Source organism: Ciona robusta, chromosome 6, assembly GCF_009617815.1.
Source record: "Ciona robusta chromosome 6, ASM961781v2".
Taxonomy (NCBI): Eukaryota; Metazoa; Chordata; class Ascidiacea; order Phlebobranchia; family Cionidae; genus Ciona; species Ciona robusta.
The window spans coordinates 2,944,506-2,963,810 of record NC_143240.1 but is presented as its reverse complement, the minus strand read 5'-3'; the positions used below and the strand labels follow the sequence as shown (position 1 = coordinate 2,963,810).

General features: G+C 34.0%; 4 protein-coding genes across 5 annotated transcripts; 1 reads left to right on the top strand and 3 right to left on the bottom strand.

The window, feature by feature from the left end:
• The first annotated feature begins 364 nt into the window (after positions 1 to 364).
• Positions 365 to 3,417, top strand: LOC149734959 (vitrin-like). Its single transcript, XM_089880329.1, has 6 exons — positions 365 to 443; positions 752 to 871; positions 1,680 to 1,814; positions 2,118 to 2,162; positions 2,676 to 2,843; positions 3,138 to 3,417. Exons 1-6 carry the CDS (start codon positions 380 to 382, stop codon positions 3,266 to 3,268), a joined length of 663 nt encoding a protein of 220 aa, XP_089736455.1. The 5' UTR covers positions 365 to 379; the 3' UTR covers positions 3,269 to 3,417.
• Positions 3,177 to 9,084, bottom strand: LOC149734958 (putative serine protease K12H4.7). Of its 2 annotated transcripts, none has more exons than XM_089880263.1 (9): positions 8,836 to 9,084; positions 7,971 to 8,152; positions 7,623 to 7,759; positions 7,293 to 7,388; positions 6,613 to 6,853; positions 6,216 to 6,371; positions 5,561 to 5,908; positions 5,172 to 5,353; positions 3,177 to 3,289 (listed from the first exon to the last, which is right to left on the bottom strand). In XM_089880263.1, exons 1-8 carry the CDS (start codon positions 9,082 to 9,084, stop codon positions 5,173 to 5,175), a joined length of 1,590 nt encoding a protein of 529 aa, XP_089736389.1. In that variant the 3' UTR covers positions 3,177 to 3,289; position 5,172. The 2 variants fall into 2 exon arrangements, with proteins under 2 accessions (XP_089736389.1, XP_089736388.1); XM_089880262.1 differs by lacking the exon at positions 3,177 to 3,289 and adding an exon at positions 4,033 to 4,633.
• On the bottom strand, positions 9,036 to 17,472 carry LOC149734957 (NADPH oxidase 2-like). Its single transcript, XM_089880257.1, has 13 exons — positions 17,333 to 17,472; positions 16,800 to 17,006; positions 15,748 to 15,832; positions 15,258 to 15,433; positions 14,437 to 14,618; positions 13,977 to 14,106; positions 13,438 to 13,530; positions 12,963 to 13,097; positions 12,334 to 12,432; positions 11,849 to 11,994; positions 11,212 to 11,404; positions 10,785 to 10,958; positions 9,036 to 10,498 (listed from the first exon to the last, which is right to left on the bottom strand). Exons 1-13 carry the CDS (start codon positions 17,387 to 17,389, stop codon positions 10,430 to 10,432), a joined length of 1,746 nt encoding a protein of 581 aa, XP_089736383.1. The 5' UTR covers positions 17,390 to 17,472; the 3' UTR covers positions 9,036 to 10,429.
• LOC149734956 (D-lactate dehydrogenase, mitochondrial-like) lies at positions 17,458 to 19,296 on the bottom strand. Its single transcript, XM_089880270.1, has one exon. The coding sequence runs from the start codon at positions 19,294 to 19,296 to the stop codon at positions 17,824 to 17,826; it is 1,473 nt and encodes a 490-aa protein (XP_089736396.1). The 3' UTR covers positions 17,458 to 17,823.
• Positions 19,297 to 19,305: the final 9 nt, after the last annotated feature.

Here is a 19,305-nt window from a genome sequence, read left to right as displayed (position 1 = left end):
TTGGAAGAACTTATTTTTTCTCCCGGTTATAATTTGGTATAAGATGAATGTAAGTAATTTATCCTCGCGTGGCGGGAGAACGACAGTCGTTGTAACACAGGTGTTCTGGTTCATACACATACAATCATACATGCTTCTACAAAACAATATCCAGATATAAAGCAGCATTAAAGCCATACAGCTTAAACTGTGGCAAAAAAATCACCGTTAAACAAGAACGTGAGAAAAAAATGTTTCAGTTTTTTGGCCTAAAAATATCGAAAATGGCATAGTTTTTTTCCGGTGTTAAGCGAATGTTTCCTCATTTTAAACTCAAGTATTACTGAATATAATACAGACTGTTGCTACGCTATACAGGTACTAGTGTATAGACAAAACCATGGCAGAAAACTTGTTTATAATTTTGTTAGTTCTGGCATTTTCCCTGTTTTCAAGCGGGCAAGGTAAGAGTTAAAATTATTTTTTATAGTAGGGAGGGGAAAGATTGGATACCTTTTTAATCTATTTTATTGTCGCATGTAGTAATAAACAAAGAACACTTAAGGAAAAAAAACATTTATAAAATCCTGACGACTCCCTTAAATCGCAGTTAATTGTTTTTGGACATTGTATGCTAAAGGTGTCCCATCTTTACCCAACCCTACTATACCTCGTTTGTAACATATCTCATGTGTGCTTGCGTTTTACAATATTTGAATATTTGATATTTTTCTTGCTACTTACAAGTCTAAACTTCAATATTATGGTGCAGATCTAAACTGTGTGGACACGCAAACTAACAGTTTTTGTGCCGCAAAGCAAACTGCTGGCTTTTGTAGTTTACAATATTATCAAGACCAGTATTGTTCCAAAACATGTAACCCAAGATGTGGTAAGTATATATAAACTATTTTTCACTGCCCAGAACACTGGTTCTTGTACTTTTTTGTATGCTTTACCCTTTTTAAAAAGGTGCTTATCAGATTTACCCCCAATATGTAATATCGCCTTTTTGATTCATTTAATAAAAAGCGAAAACAACTTATTACATCAGTTATATTTAATGCGAAGAATGCGCTAGCTTTTTGGCAACGAGTTGTTTAATGTCTACTAAAGTACTACAATTGGCACAAGTGTTCTGTTCTTTTAAAGAATGTGGATTTTAAGTGGCAGCTTATTTACTCTCAAAGTACGAGGGAAACGCTGGCTTAAAACTTTAATGTAATTTAATTAATTAGTTAATACATTATTTAGGTTTTTACATTTTTTTTTCTTTCGGTTGAAACTTTTATATTATTTAGTCAAATAGTTTATTAAATTATACGCGCACACTTTTACGATTAGAACTCTATTATTTAAATGGTATGTTATAGTAAGGCGGGGGAAGATGGGACACCTTTTAGTTTAGTTTTCTCTTTCTATTTGGTAGTAAACAAAGAACATTCAATTAATTATAAAACCGTATCCTCACGACTTCCACAGACCGTTATTAATTGTTTAAAACACGATCAGGCTATTTGGATATTATGTATTAAAGGTGTCCCATCTTCCCCCACCCTACTATACATTATATTGTTTGTACAGCAGAGTATATAACGGGCCACGCCTTTATTAAACAAATTTTGTATATGCTTCTGTTTTATCCATATATGGGTTATATTACCGTTAATAATGTAAAAAAAAATAAATATTTTTTACAGCTACTGCTAGAGGTGACCCTCCCCCTTTGACGTCATCAAACGTCACAAACTTGATTAATGACGTAATAAAGAGCAGCTTTGGGAACGTAACTACATTCAAGAGTAGTATTATGGCTTCTATACTCGCTATTCAAAGTAAAGAAATAAGTGAATGAATGTAACTTATTTACCAACGTTTGTCGGGGTAACAACAGTCGTTATAGTGTTTTGTTTCAAACACCTCGTGCTCGCTTTAGAATGTATGGCGGTTAAAAATTTAGACAACCCATAAGTGACTACTGTGTCGGAGCAATTGCCGTTAAGCACGTATACGCCTACAATGGTAGCAGCGTCGAGCCTCGAACCTGTAACCTGTGGACTAGAGGCAGGTGCGCTTGCTAAAATAGACTATGTATATGTATTACGATTAAGTCAATAAATAACGATTTTAAATTGCAGAATTGGTCGATCAGATTAAATTACAGCTTCAACCTGTAGTGCGAGGTAATTATGTTGCATGGATTTGATCTTTTGCGTTTAATGTGTTAACATATAGTAGGTAGGGGGAAGATGGGACACCTTATCATTCTATTTTCTCGTCCCATTTAGTAGTAAACGAAAAACATACACAGAATTCTAAGACAGTTGTTAATTGTTTAAAACACGACCAGGATATTTAGATAGCATGTGCTAAAGGTGTCCCATCTTCCTCTACCCTACTATATACCTCATGGCCACTGTCAAGTTTTCGCATGTGTATATGTATGAATGTAAACTATTTATTTTCACGTGCCGGGGTAATGGCAGTCGTAGTTTTATACGTCTGCTTACGGGTTACCACGTATGCAACTTTGTGGGTGATTGGTTTCTTGTTATTTTAACGCATAACTAACAATTTAGACAGCCCATTAAGCGGCCACTGGGTTGGAGCAACTGCCGATAAGTGTCTTACACAAAAGACACATATACGCCCATAATGGTAACAGCGGCGTTTAACACCTTTTACATTACTTTTAGTCGATTGTGTCACACAAGACAAAAACATCTGGGCCGGAAAATACCTCGCTTTGTGTCCGGCTAACTGCAATAACCTGACCATCGCATCTTTAAAACTATGGGGGTTTTTAGTTTACACTGGAGACTCACGAATCTGCCAAGCGGCGATACACAGTGGAAATTTAAACGGTAAGTGCATTGAATGTAACTTATTTATCCTCGAATGGCGGGTAAATGACAATCGTTATAACACGGTTGTTCTGTTACAATACGGGTGCGCTTTTGTGTTTGCGTTGTAACATTGAACATGTTACATCATATACTCCTATCTGTATACCTAATGTTCACTGTCCAGTTGTAGCATGGGTGTCTACTTATACACCAGACACACATGGTGTGTTCATACACTTCATGCTCACTGTCAAGTTATAACACGACCGTAGTATAACCGTAACACCCAGTAAATACTCACTTACTTTTCAGCAACGGGCGGTCTTGTAAAGATAGAAAAAACAACAGGTGTTCAAAAATATTTCGGCATTACTAGAAACGGTCTCACTAGTCGTTCAAGTACTTTCTACCCATCTTCCTTCCAAGTCAAGCCAGCAGTTTGACGTCATTAGTTGTAAACCAAGCTACAAATTACGAAAAATTTGAAGAAAATAACGATATTACACGCATTTGTTAAAATTTGGTTAACTTAAATGATTGCCAAATTTTTGGCATCATATACGTCAAAAATAAAACATTAAGGTGCTATAAATGATATGCCGTGTTCTTGTACCTATGTCACTTATACCAGCTCTATTCTACTTGTATATTTATCATTGAATATAATGGTGGATATTTATTAAACATGATTACTGTTAAATGTGTTAAATTTTGTTCGCAACTGTACAGCACCAACGATTTTATTCTATATGGGTGAGGTGCTACAGCGAGGCATGTTAAGGCGTCCTATGAGTTAGGCCAGAATTTGCCCATTACGTGAAAACCTAATATGCAACTCAAATTTTTGCTTTTAAAAAAAACTCTAACTTTTAGAAAAAACTCCAAAGTTACATCTGGGTAACTCGTAAGTGTACACCAGGTGTCAAGTGAGGATAAATAAGTTACATTCATTCCAGATTTAACCTATGCCTGGTCTACAAATAAGACACTTAATAACTTGACAGTAAGCATGAGGTGTATAAATACACCATGTGTGTCTGATGTATGAGAAGACACCTATGTTATAACTCGACACTGTGCATGAGGTGTATGAATACAACATGTGTGTCTGGTGTATAAGAAGACAGTAAGACACCCATGTTATAACTGGACAGTGAGCATGAGGTGCATAAATACACAATACATGTGATATAGATGAATACACATATGCAGAATGATGATTTTAAATCTGAAAGCCCATCAAAATATCACACAAGACAAATAGAGACATTTGAAATCAACAAAAACATGAAAAATCACTCTTAAAATCACTTGTTGAAATAAAACACATATGACATTTTCTTGACCACAGTACTTATGTTTCTTAAGAAAATATTATTCCAAAAAAACGTCACATATTAATATAATAAATTGCACTTCTAAAGTTAAACTTCCTAGTCTGTTGTATTCAATACAGACACATACTCTACAGTATTATGCTTCGGGTATTTTGTATGTATGATAATACAATTCAATTGTATGTAAAATGCTGCAAATATATAGTAAAGTAATTTTATTTAATAAAAAAAACTGTTTTAGATTCAGCATGTCTCTTTGCATGTAATATTTATATTGAAAAAATTCAGTTTTAAAATTATTTTTGCTGTTTGTCGTAATTTTTTATGGGAAATGACATATATCGTCAGTGGTGATATTGTGTACATAAAGATATGAGATTTAAAATCTATAGAGATCATACAAATAAATAAAGAAATGATAAATAATATAAGTGAATCTGCTCTGGCTGTGTGGCAGTAGAAATCATATATCTGGAAATAGAAACAAAATAAAAGATAGTTTTTTGTGCAGAGGCAAAGTATAAAAAAGGTGTAAAATTAAAAAAATAAAATAAAATAAAAGTGCTGCTGTGCGCATATGTGTTTAAAGTGTGTGCTCGATGTATGCACCTCATGCCCAATGCCGAATCTAGTATATCTATACATGTATAACATATGTTGTAACTATTTAATTGGTACAATTTGAGTTACAAAATATGAATGAATGTAACTTTTTTATCTTTCCGTGGCTGGGAAGTGCTTAAAAATACTGAATTTACTTTCAAAAAGATTAAATTTACTTTAAAAAAGATTGAATTTGTTTAAAAAAATTTAATTGTATTTTCAAAAAGATTGAATTTGTTTAAAAAAATTTGAATGTATTTTCAAAAATATTGATTTTGTTTAAAAAAATTTGAATGTATTTTCAAAAAGATTGAATTTGTTTAAAAAAATTTGAATTTACTTTAAAAAAGATTGAATTTGTTTAAAAAAATTTGAATTTACTTTAAATAAGATTGAATTTACTTACATTACATGCCAAGCCATTCTTTCACCGCATTTTCCACGTCTAATCTCGCTTTTTTGAGGTAAATCGAGTCTTTATCAGAAGCTGGATACATGATAGCACAATGCGCAGTATTTGGTACTATGAGACTCACTATACCCACATCGGTTCGTGATTTGGACATAGAAAGAACATTTCGTTTGGGTCTGTAGGTGTGAAATTAAAGGAAATTTATTTTAAATAAAAAATATTTTGATAGTTTTTGCATGAAAAAGTCAAATTCATTAAAATAACTTTAAATTTTATATAATTACAGAGAAGTTTTAAAAAAACATAATAATTAGTAAATTGTTTTTAGAATATTTGCTAAAAACACATTAAACTACAAAATAAGATACTGTAAAAATTTTCACCTCAACAGAGTATTCTCTGGATTTAAATTCAAATTTCCCGCCATATATGAAACATCAGACCATGGATCTATTAACCCATTATATAAAGTTACATTGGTAACTAGACCAGCGACGGAAAGACCTCCGTAATTTTCCGTTGACCTCTGCACACCTTTGTAAATGATTTCAGAAGGTATCCCAAAAATATCTTGGCATTGTTGGATCGAAAATTTCAAAGGAAATCCTTTGAATGGTTGGTGCGTAGAATCAGAACTCTGAAACCAACCAAATTCTGTGCATGTTTGGTATAACCATTGTCGCATGCCGGTCGCTTTATCCCAAGAAGTTGCTTTTGTGTCAGAAACAAATCTAAAAAAAGTTTGTGTTAAAATTTGGCAATTCTTTTATTTAAATATAAAAATTCTATTAGTTTAAACTTTTAAAATTTTATTAATTTTCTTAATTTAAAATTTGTTTTATTTATTTTAATTAATCTTTCCTACTGTATTGGAAGAGATAAATAGTATTTATGTTATGTACATTTCAAATCTAAAAACAGTAGAAAGCATCCAATTAAAACTGAAAAATTAAAAAATCTACAAAAATGGTTAAAAAAAGGCTATAATTACTTTTCATATAATTAAACAATTTATTAAACAAGCATGATTCTAATTACTTTTGATAGCTTGAGTCGAGACACGAAACATTTGACTCCTTTAAAGTCTCTCTGTTTATTTCAGCATATCTCTTCAATGGGCTACCGAGATTCACATCATTCAGTATATGACATATATAGGAAATATTAAAAGCAGGACCGTGACCTTCAAAATGCCTGCAACAAGTAAACGGGTATAGGTTCAAAACTTAACTGAGCCAGACACTTAACGCCAATTGCTCCAACCTGGTGGCTCCTTATGGGGTATCCAACTTGTCAGCCAATATTATAAAAAACGTACCAGAAAAAAATTACCAGAAAGTTACATACTTAGTATCGTAATCAGTCACTAAGTTTATGAAACAGAACACCCTGTCCCACCCCACGAAATTTCCACATCTAAAACAGAAAGACTCACATATTATCCCTGTTATACTGTACAACATCTTGAATGCTGCCGGCGACAGATTCTTGAAAATATTGATTATCTAAAACATCGTCACTCAGCGCGTGGCACAAATTAAACTCGGAAGTTAAAATTTTTCGACCCGCAGTAGTTTTCATGAGGCTTGTGATTTCTGTTGTTGCGTTCGCTAAGTTTTGGACACACTTTGGGCTGCCGAGGGTTTGTAATGATCTTTGTACAACTTCTTGGTAACCTGTGGGGCAGATGTGTTTACACCTCATGCTCACTGTCGGCAGTCGAGTTATAATATTGTGTCTACTTATACACAATAAAGAATAGATACATAATGTATAACTTAGGTGTTTTATACACCTTATGCGCACTGTCGAGTTATAACATGGGTGTTTTCTTATACATCAGACACACATGGTGTATTCATACACCTCATGCTCACTGTCAGGTTATAACATGGGTGTCTTCCTATACACCAGACACACATGTTGTATTCATACACCCCATGCTCACTGTCCAGTTATAACATGGGTGTCTTCTTATACACCAGACACACATGGTGTATTCATACACCTCATGCTCACTGTCAAGTTATAACATGGGTGTCTTCTTATACACCAGACACACATGTTGTATTCATACACCTTCCAAACCCACAACAAACAACGTATCCAACCCACCATCAAAGTTAACAATAGGATGAAGAGGCGCGCTCGCTGAAACTGCTCCAGATATTAAATGTGGATACTTGTACCTTGCCCATATTGCCAATGAACCTAGAAATGTTTAAATACAGATGATGAATTTTTGGTCAGTTTTATTCATATATAACAGCCACTATACTTAAAAACATTTTTAAAAATCTTTAAAGTTTTTGTAAAGATACCGAACACAAATCCTGATGAAGTTTTGTGGTATCTCAGATGAAATGTCAGTCCTTTAAGGTCACAAAACAAACATTTGCTAGAAGATCTCTTTTAGCTTATATAACCACTAAGTTTTAATCTTACCAGAATAAGAACCTCCAAAAACAATCCATTTTCTGCCAGCAAGTTTGTAATCTGCAGTGATGTTCGTTATAAAGTTTGCAATATCAGCAAGAGCTTGTTCACTGCTTAAAACACTCAAACTTTCCAAGCTGGCATCACTGAAAAAATTTTTTTTGTGAAACATTTAAAACATGATTGTGTTAAGTTAAATGCGAATATTAGGCGTCAATTATTAAAATAAGCAAATCTTTGCAGTTAGAGAATAAAACTATAAAGATTTTATAAATAATGAATTCGTTCTATAACATAAACCTTGCAAAAAATCATGTAACAGTAAAAATTTTCTAGTTTTTTTTCCAAAATACTCACGGAGTTGGGTGACTTTTTCCATAAAACCTATGTTCAATCATAAACAGCATTGCACCGGTTTGTTTACCCATCGTTACCCAGTGACCTTTAGTCATCCAAATATATCCAGCGGGTCCTTCACCCCCAATGCTAAGAAATACGGGGCCGTTGGGGGTTGAGAATTGGTTGTTTGCGAAATATCTCTGAAATATTAAAATAGTTAGACTTATGCTCGCTGTCAAAGTATAACATGGGTGTCTTTTTATACACCAAACATACATGTTGTACTCATTAACCTCATGCTCGCTGTCAAGTTATAACATGGGTGTCTTCTTATACACCAGACACACATGGTGTATTCATACACCTCATGCTCACTGTCAAGTTATAACATGGGTGTCTTCTTATACACCAAACACACATGGTGTATTCATACACCTTATGCAGTTATGCTCACTGTCAAGTTATAACGTGGGTGTCTTCTTATACACCAGACACACATGGTGTATTCATACACCTCATGCTTACTGTTGAGTTATAACATAGGTGTCTTCTTATACACCAGACACACATGGTGTATTCATACACCTCATGCTCACTGTCAAGTAATAACATGGGTGTCTTCTTATACACCAGACACACATGGTTTATTCATACACCTTATGCTCACTGTCAAGTTATAACATGGGTGTCTTCTTATACACCAAACACACATGGTGTATTCATACACCTAATGCTTACTGTTAAGTTATAACATGGGTGTCTTCTTATACACCAGACACACATGGTGTATTCATACACCTCATGCTCACCGTCAATTTAAAACAAAAATTATGTACAAGACACACACATTTCACTATACAAAGAACAAAACAATTCATCTTACCTGTTTCCAAGTATGAACATTAGCACCATCGAAGTTATTTAGTCGTTGTTCTATCCAACGATCATTCGCACTATCTTGTTTACTGGATTCAAACTTGTGCGCAAACTTCAAATTTTGGTAAAAATTAAATCCATACACACAGTGTGTCAGGGCAACAGTTAAAATGAACAAGCTAAAATACCCCATTTTTCTAAAACCTATTCCTGTATAAGTGCACGTTGTAAGTTTTATAGTACAGTGCATATGCATCTGGTAAAGTTAAATTAAGAGGTAAAGAATAGATTCCTGATTTTAAGTACAGGTATTTTTGCCTCTGCTTTTTTATATTAAGTTTTAGCAATACCATATAGCAAATACACTGTACTCGTAATGGGTTATAAGAAAATAACGGAAAATTAGTTACGAAAAAGGAAAAACTGTTACTGTCAGAAAAATGCACTTTTTTCTAAAATTGATCATTTATAACACATTAACACGTACAAAAATAACTGAGTTGGAATATTACAAAACAGAAACTTTTTTAAATCAAATTTGAACAGCGTAAAAAACATAATTTCTAGGCTTTGAGTACCTATTGCATTTGAATTGGTTGTAAAATAAAACTGATGACACAGCATAAAATGTCACATGATGATTTACAATGACTCGTTAAAATTTAGCTGAATACAAGAGAGCGCTGTATTGTATAGTAGGGTAATAAACGACTAAATAAATAAGTAAATAGTAATGAAAACAGTTTTAAATGCTTATAATCATAATATGGCAAGCTGCTTTGACAATACATTTTTATGAAAAAAACACTTTTCAGCAATTAAAAAAAATGTAAATGTGTTGTTGTTATAATATAGTAGTATATAACAGTTAAAAAAAATTTTTTTCGGACATTTTTTCGGACAAAATTACATCAAAAATGCTTCCTAATTTGACATAGTATGAAAAATTATAGATATTTTATAGATTTTTACACATGAATCACTTTTCTGGCAATAATAGTACGCAATGTATGCAATTTTAGTAAAAATTTGGGCAATATTTGGGCAACATAACAAATTTAGCAATAAGTACCAGAATAAGAATATGTAATTGCCAAATGAAAAAATATGTGAAAAAATTGGAAAAAAATTGTTGGGTAAACACAGAATTAGTATAAGTTGATTATAATATTTCTAGTTAAGGCACATCATGAAACGATAATGATATTAAAATCATGTGAAATACAAACAGAAAACCATGTGAAAAAAAATGCATGAAATATTTAAAAGATACTGTAAAATATAATTCCCTGAAATTTTACACTTGTGTAAATTTAAAATACTGTATATGTAACAGAATAATTTCAACAAAATTTACAAATTTGAGGCAATAACTCATTATAATTGTTTAAAACATGAGTGCAAAAGGAATGGCAAAATATTGGGCATTGGGATTTAAAATGTAAAGGTTTGTGGTAGTAGTGTATGAAAGCATACAGAAAAGCTATTTTACTGATAAAAACCTAAATCTGTAAAATATTATCCCACAAAAAATGGTTGTGAATTTGTATGACTTGTGCCTTGCAGTGTCGGCAGTTTGAATTGATAATGTAGCAGGGTGTTTAGAAGTTTTCCTTGTTATAATGGAAGTAGACACCACCTCCTGAATGCTTGTTGCTCATTTTGTGGAGCTAAAAAATGATATTTTTAAACAATTTTAAATAAAAGATTTTTTACTTTTTTTTTATTTTTTTTATTTTTTTTTTATATTTTATAAGAGTTTTTACACTTGTGTAATGTCTAGGAACTGTATATTGAGATTTAGTCATGCTTTGCAAAATAAAATCAGAATTTTTTTACTCCACCTATTACAATTGTGTAATTTTTAGAGACCTTAAAATAGATTTTAATCATGTTTTGCAATTTTCTTTGTAAATTATTTATATCTTTGTATTAAAATGACCATAAAACACTTACTTTTGCGGAAAGAGCAGCTACCCCACAGAAAAATACCCCAATATGGGTATTGGGGTAATCACGTGCAGTTTTACTGAATATTTCGTCCCAGTTTGGTCTTCCATAGTTTGTTTTCTGCTCAAGTCCAGTTATAACATCATGGGTGTCTTCTTCATGTGCATAGATTGCCTTGGCCTGAAAAGTTTCCGTAATTTTCCAGTCAATTTAGAAATTTTAAATTTTTATACAATATTATAATTTTTTTAATTGTGAAACAAAATACTATTCTATGAAAGAAACGTCTTAAGTGAGATATTTAAAATTTGGGACATATACCCCTGAAATTTGGGACATGGGCTAATTTTCCCCCGCCAACAAAAATATATAACTTTTTGCCAAAATTTAACAGTAAGAGTTACAGCATTTCTGTGACAACCTGACAACTAACCTGCTTATGGTCCCAACCCCTTGTCAAGTAAATATGATACTCGATCAAGTCCTGTCGGCCAATCTCAGTCAGCTGTCTCTCCAAGTACTTAAGCAGATCACCAAACCACTCGAAAGCATGAGTTTCGGGGCAAATCCAGAAAAAATAAACTTTTTTCAAAACCATTTCGTGCTCTGGGTTTAAGTTTTTATACCTGAGTGGAGAATTTAAGTTATTGATTCACCTCATGCTCGCTGTCGAATAAATTTAGGACTGAGGTGTATGAATACGCCATGTATGTCTGGTGTATAAGAAGACACCCATGTTAAAACTCAACAGTGAGCATGATGTGTATGAATACACCATGTGTGTCTGGTGTATAAGAAGACACCCATGTTATAACTTGAAAGTGAGCATGAGGTGTATGAATACACCATGTGTGTCTGGTGTATAAGAAGACACCCATGTTATAACTTGACAGTGAGCATGAGGTGTATGAATACACCATGTGTGTCTGGTGTATAAGAAGACACCCATGTTATAACTTGACAGTTAGCATGAGGTGTATGAATACACCATGTGTGTTTGGTGTATAAGAAGACACCCATGTTATAACTCGACAGGAGCATAAGGTACAACATAAATACACAGTACTTACCACACTGACTTAAGCAGGGATGCAAACGGAGTCACACCAATACCAGAACCCACACAAATAGCAACAGGATAGTTAAATACATCCTCACTGGCTGTACCAAAAGGACCATCTATTGCAAGCCTTGGCATTTTCCATGAGGGCTGAACCTAGGGTCAGAATTTTGTGTTTTTGAGCACATTGTAGTAAAAATGGTAAAATAATATTATGCTAATTAGTTTAATACGCCGAGCTCATTCGAGCTTGGCTTTCTTGTATTGTTTATTCTGTCAAAAATTAGTCATTCATCCACAAAGTTACATAAATGTGGTAAATCGTAAGCGAGCACGAGATGTATGAAAAGAACACCCTTGTTATAAAGATAAAGACTGTTCTAGCTTTTATTGCTTTAAAAAAAAAAACAAAAATCATATTGTACCATAACAAAAAAAAAATTTAAATAAAAATTATTTTTGTTATAATCATTTTAATATATTTTTCTACATTACCTCATTGCCAGCTTCATCAGCTCCAAGTACTTTACTCAAACCAGTTGTCCAATCACCTACAATACGTACATGGATGCTGAAGTAATCTTCTTCTGGTGCCTGTATAATACATGGTATGTATAACACATAGTATATACAATACATGGTAGGTATATAGTTAGTTATGTATACACCTATATATTAACGAATGTAACTTATTTATCTTTACGTGGTCCACTATGTGGTACCTGGTATGTATATAGATATAGATATGAATGAATAAAACTTGTTTATCCTTGTGAGGTAGGGCAACGACAGTCTTGTTAATAAGGGTGTTCTGTTTTATGCACCTTGTGCCCGCCTACAAGTTATCACATATGTAAATGTGTTGGAAATTGTTTTCTGATAATTTGAACAACCCATAGGTAACCACTGGGTTGGACAAAGGGTCTTGCCACGGATATACACACGCCAACAATTGTAGCAGCATCGAGCTTCGTATCCATAAACTCTGGGCTAGAAGCAGACACCAAATATTTGTTGGTGATGTTAGTAACCACTAGGTTGGAGTATTTGCGTTAGGTGCCTTGCCCAGAGACACATAAGCCTAACAGTATCAATATAACTAGAACACATATTTATGAACTTACAGATGTAAGAGTAAAAGGATGCCACTCAAGTTGAGATAACTGGGGACACATTATAAACACATACTGGCCAACTTCTGCAAAAAATCCTTTTTTTCTCATTTGTATTTCTAGCACACGAGAAGGGTGTTTTATAACCTGTGGATTAAAAGTTGGTAAGAAACAATAAAGTGAATAAATTTTAGACTAAACTTAAGTGCTATAAAATATTTAACCAAAAAAATCCAATGAAAAGGCATTTTTATAATATTTGTTTTGCAAAAAAAAATCCTGATGCCATTTTAGGCAAGAAATTATTACTTTTTTGGGGTACAAATCGGCCATTTAGGCAAAACAAATATAGTTATCACAGAAACAGATATAGTTATATTGGATAATGAGTCAATTGTGGCCTAAATCCTAGGCCCCATGCCGTGCCACGCTGCGGAACCTCGAACACATAGAACAGATATAGTTATCACAGTTATTTTGGACCAACCTTTAAAACTTCTACTTGCTGGTTAAATCGTACAAGTCGTATTATGCGTTCAATTACGTATAATACCATTGGAGCTATCACCCATTTCCATGTCTGTGTGTAAATTAGGTATAGGAAATAAGCTTGATTTGAGCCTTTTGGGGTAACAATAAAGTATGTATATGAAGTTTGAAAATTACATACCTTTTAATGGTTTTCAAAAAGCTACAATTTTTTTTACTGAATGTATTTTTAAATATAACCTTTCACAAGTAACTTTGCAGTGAACATGAGGCAATGACTTTTTTAAATTAATGCAGAATTAGTATAGTGGGGTGGGAAAAGATGGGACACCCTTTCATTCTATTTTCACATCCCATTTGGTAGCTAACAAAGACCATTAAGATATTATAAAACCGTATCCTCTTAACTCCCATATACTGTTGTTAGTTGTTGAAAAACAGTCAAAATATTTGGATATTATGTGCTAAAGGTGTTCCATATATATATGTCTTATAAAATATTCAAAATTAACATCTTGGGTTAAAGTTGGGGCTTACCATTGGGGGACTGCCGGCAAAAACTGGGGTGGGGCAATTATTCTGGGGCCATGTGGCGGGGTCTATGGTGCTGCATCGAATGGGGTCATGAACTGTTAAACTTTGGGGGGTTTGACCCCTGACCTGCATTCTGTGTTGAAATAGGGGAAAATTTTTGGGGGTAAAACAATTTTTTTTGATATTTACGGAATTCATATAAACCTTTAACTCATTAAACTCTTGAATTGTAAAGTACATAGCACACAATATTAAATATTTAAATTCATGTCATGCCTCACAAAACTCTAAACTATATTTCACGATCCTAAGTACTCATAAAACCACATGATTCATGAACATAAACTTCACAACTTAGAACACTCATTTAATTTTACAAATGAATCTTATGTTTCTACTTAAATTTTCGTGAAAAAAATGTACAAAATTCATTAAATTTTCAAACCCGATCATAAGTACTCACGATATCCCGTGCACGACAAGAAATCCATAGAAAACAATAAACAAGTGGTGTGTGAACCAAAATACTTCAAAATAGGATCTCCGAATAAATTCCAGGGACGACGTAACCATAAAGAAAAGACTGAGAGTTATAATAACGCCGGTCCAACCACCAGTTAGTAGGAACACAGCACCAACTGAAAACTGAAGAAAAAATAATGTTTACATTTGGCTAATGGCACAGTGGTTAGCAAGTCTGCCTTTAGCCCAGTGGTGATGGGTTCGAAGCTCGACACTGCTACTGTCTTGTGCTTGTGTCCTTGGACTTAACGGCAATATCATTGTGGTGCGAAAAAAAGAAAACTGTTATTATTATTAGTTTTATGTTATACCACTAATAACAGTTAAACAGAACCACAGGAAAACCAAAGCTAAAGGGTTTCCTATAATATAACAGTGTAAGTTGTGTGGGTGTGCTGTAATGTAAACATGGAAAGCAGGAAGTGGTTGGTCATTCAGGATATGACTATTAGGGTCATTTTTCATGACTATCTGACATTTTAGTGATTGTTGGTTATATTGTTTGCTAATCACGGGAGTTTCATTCGTGATGCATATCATGGGAGGGGAGATTGTGTTACGATAGGCTACTGTTTTTGATGTATAGTAGGGTGGGGTAGATGGGACACCTATTCAATCTATTTTCTCGTCCCATTTTTGAAGTAAACAAAGCTCTGTTTCACAAGAAAGTGTGTCTAACTTTTTTGCGATAAAATTACATTAAATTCGCAAAAAAATGCTACAAAAATCACGCCAAAACAGTTAAAATATATCTCAACTTACAACGCTTTTTCTGATAGGATTTAAGTATGTTTCATTGCCATTATTTCCAATCTGAATTAGCTTTGCTATTAGTTTCTTCTGTTGTATAATAGCTGGTGTGTCCGTAGCCAAGATTTTTGATTGATAAGCAGAGGTGAAAAAATCCACATTGAAACAGTGGGCAAAGTAATGGATCACTAAGAAAAAATGGAATGGTTCAGCTGATTTTAAAATGTCCATATATGAATGAATGTAACCTGAAAACGACAGTTGTAATAAATAACACTAATGTTCAGTTTCATTCATTTGTGCAAGCTTACGAGGTATCATGTTCATGTAGGTAACTTTTTTGGGTGATTTTTTCTGTATGTCTGATAATTTGGACAACCCATTATAGTGACTACTAGGTTGAAGCAATTGCTGCTAAGTGTCTTACACAAGAACACATATGCCAACAAAGGTAGCAGCGCCGAGCCTTGAACCCAGTGTTTAGTTATGTTAATATACTTACATGTCATGAGGACAATCATATAAGCACACATTCTGTGAAACTTTATGTTTTTATCCAAAACCCTTCGAATTCGACGTGGGCAACACTGAAAATAATAAATTGAAATGGAAACGCTGGAAGTTTTAAACTATTAATCATAAACGTTATGATTTTTAATTTTTTAGTCTGGAATGACCTTGTCAAAATGTAGTTATACTCATAGTAATCAAACATAGGGAACCTCATTGATTAATGTGGCGAAAGCCATATACTTTGGCTCTGCTTGTTTGTATAGACACTTAATATACTTTGGTCTGTAGAGCATATTATGTCACCCTTGTTTTAAAAGTTGCACAATTTTTTAAAGTTTGTTGCTTCTTAGGGAGGAAATTTTTAAAGTTTTTTATGCAAATAATCTACTAGTTAATAGAGCCCGACCGATATTGCTTTTTTCGAACCGATACCGATATTTTGTAAATTTCAGTTGCCGATAACCGATATTTTAGTGCACCTAAAAAACTTGACTGAATAAAACGGAAAAATCTGATATAGCTAATAAAAATCAACTAAAAGACTTAATTATTATTATTAATTAGTTATTAGTGAACTTGTAATTACTTAATTGGTTAATTTGTAATTTTTTCAAATAAATTTTACCTCCCTTCCATTAAACAAACATTATATTTATCAGCTAATGCAGTTTATTTGTGTATCACGTTGACGCGTAAAGACGCGTAAAAACACGTAAGTGACCTAAAGTAACCTCGACGTTACACGCGCCTGATAAACATGACATGTGGTGGGTGCGTGATCAGACGCTTTGACCTAGTTTAATACGTTAGATTTTTACGAACGAGTTGAATTAGGTATACGAGTGAGTTTACGTTTTATGAACAAGGTATCGCTCTGCATTAATTCTTACGTACGCACGTTGCTGGCCGTCTGGTTACTTAGCGCCGATAATATCGGCCGTTTTTTGCCCTTGCCGATAATCGGTAAATCACCAAAAATGCGGCCGATATATCGGCTAACCGATAATCGGTCGTGCTCTACTAGTTAACCCTAATACCCACCATACATGCTTTTCTAAACAGAGACAGCAGATTCCTACAGACTGGTAGTAAGACAAGCAAGCAGTTGAGGTTCAAGCACGCCGCTGGAGCCCTGGCAAGAGCTAAAGCTGGCCCAAGTAAAACACGAGTGTAGAAAAATGTCTTTTTCGTGTTGTAGAAATTGTAGTAGTAGCCAAACAAAAAACCATTGAGGCCAAGCCAGAGTAACTGGAAAACATAGTTTGGGTAAAAAGTTGAAATGCTATTGTGTACTGTTAGTTTTATTAAATGTTTAACAAAATCTGGGGTGACACTGTGACTTATATAGTTACACATATAACAAAGCGAACCTTATTGATTTATGTGGTAAATGCAATATACTTTGACTCTACTTGTTTGTAGACACTTAACAGCAAGGTAATGGTTGGTTTACATTTAAGACTGTGGTGCTGAAACATAGAATGTTACCATTTTTTTACACATTTTTTTGGCAGAAAAGAAATGGGATAAAAGTGTATGTCTAGTCCAGTTATTTAAATCATGAAAAAACTTACGAAAACGATGTATTTTGGGAATTCATTCACCAGAAATCCATTTAATCTTGCGTTCATGTTGTTTGGGCAAAGTATAGGCAACAAAATTTCAATTTAATATGTTTTCTACCTATTACAGTCCATGCCTGCAATAAACGTTTGCATAGTGATAAATTAGAAATGTATAAACATGCATAAATAGCACTTATGATCAGTTAAAAGCTTTAAAAAAAATTTCAGGCAGCCATAAAAAGCATAAAGATATCTTAATGATTACTTTGCATATGAGTGTTTAATGTTGGTACAGTGTATTATTATATAGTTCATAAAATTTGAGTTTAGACACATAGGTGTATGGATATATTTGTTCAAATTAGAAGTACATCCTCACAGTTACCACTTTTACAAGCCATAATACTATACTAAAATACCCACTCACTGAAACCATATATAAAAACCTTTATTGTTAGCATGGTAAATTGGCACTAAATTTTCTTCTGAACTTTTGAAAATTAAATAACTTTAAATGGATTCATAAGGTTTCTGGGGTCGAGGACATTTTTGATCCCCTTCATGACATTCAATGTCTCCAATCCCACTTCCTCTTTTAATAACTCCCTTTTCCCGATCCCAATGCCATGCTCCCCTGTACAACTCCCTCCTAGAAAAATAGCCTTTCTTCCAATTTCCTCAGCGGCCATTTTTGCTCTCAAAACTTCGCTTTCGTTGTCAGAATCCAACATCAAAAGACAGTGATAATTTCCGTCCCCCACATGGCCGGCTATACCACATAAAATACCATACTTCTCAACTATGCTAAGAGAATGCTCTATAGCAGCAGGTAGCTGTGAAATTGGCACGCAAACGTCTGTACTATAACCTTTATTACCAGGCTTTAGCGCCAATAATGCATAAAATGTATCATGTCTTGCCTGCCATAGTTTGCTTCTTTCTTCTACTGTTTCAGCCCATTTAAATTGAGCGCCACCATTCGCAGCAGCAATTTCAGCAACCTGATTTACCTGTTCTTTTGCCCCAGCCTCAGAACCATGGAACTCCAAAAAAAGTGTCGGCGCTATTTTATTTTCCAGTTTACTGAAGTTGTTGACAGCTTTGATAGCTACGTTGTCTAGAAACTCAATTCTCGCTATTGGAATTGAATATTGCAATACTTGAATAGATGTGTTAACTGCATCTTGTACAGAAGGAAAAGAACAAACTGCTGATAAAGTAGATTCCGGCATCCCATGTAATCTAACAGTAGCTGAAGTTATAAAACCTAATGTACCTTCAGACCCAATAAATAACTCTGTTAGATTATACCCTGCCGAACTTTTTCTACAGCGTCTTTTGGAGCCGCCTGTGTTTAAAATTGTCCCATCAGCGAGTACAACTTCTAAGTTAAGTACGTTATGCTTAATCGTACCATAACGGACTGCATTTGTACCTGAAGCACCAGTAGCGACCATACCACAGATTGAAGCATCTGCGCCAGGGTCAACAGGGAACCAAAGCCCCGTGTTACGTATTTCACGGTTCAGTGCTTTTCTTGTCACGCCTGGCTGCACTCGTACATCAAAATCTTCGATATTGAGATCAGAAATGGCGTCCATGTTCGTTAGGTTCACAGTAACTGATTCAGTTTTTGGTATAACCCCACCTTCTAAACCAGTGCCTGTTCCGAATGGTATCATAGGTACACTATTTAGATAACATGCTCTAGCCACTTCTGACACCTCCTGGACAGAGTTTGGCCACACTACAATAGCAGGGCTACCTCCAGTATGGTGGGACTCATCATGATTATGGTGCTCCCTGGCAGCGAGAGATGACACAGCGTTTTTTTCACCGACAATGGCAGAAAGTTCCGAATGCAATTTGTCAATTGAAGGAGAAATGCTCTTGTATCTTTTAGAAGAGAGAGTTTTTAAATTGTTTCTTTGAATTTGGGACCTGAAGGAAGCATTGATTATATTTCTCAGCATTTTTACACA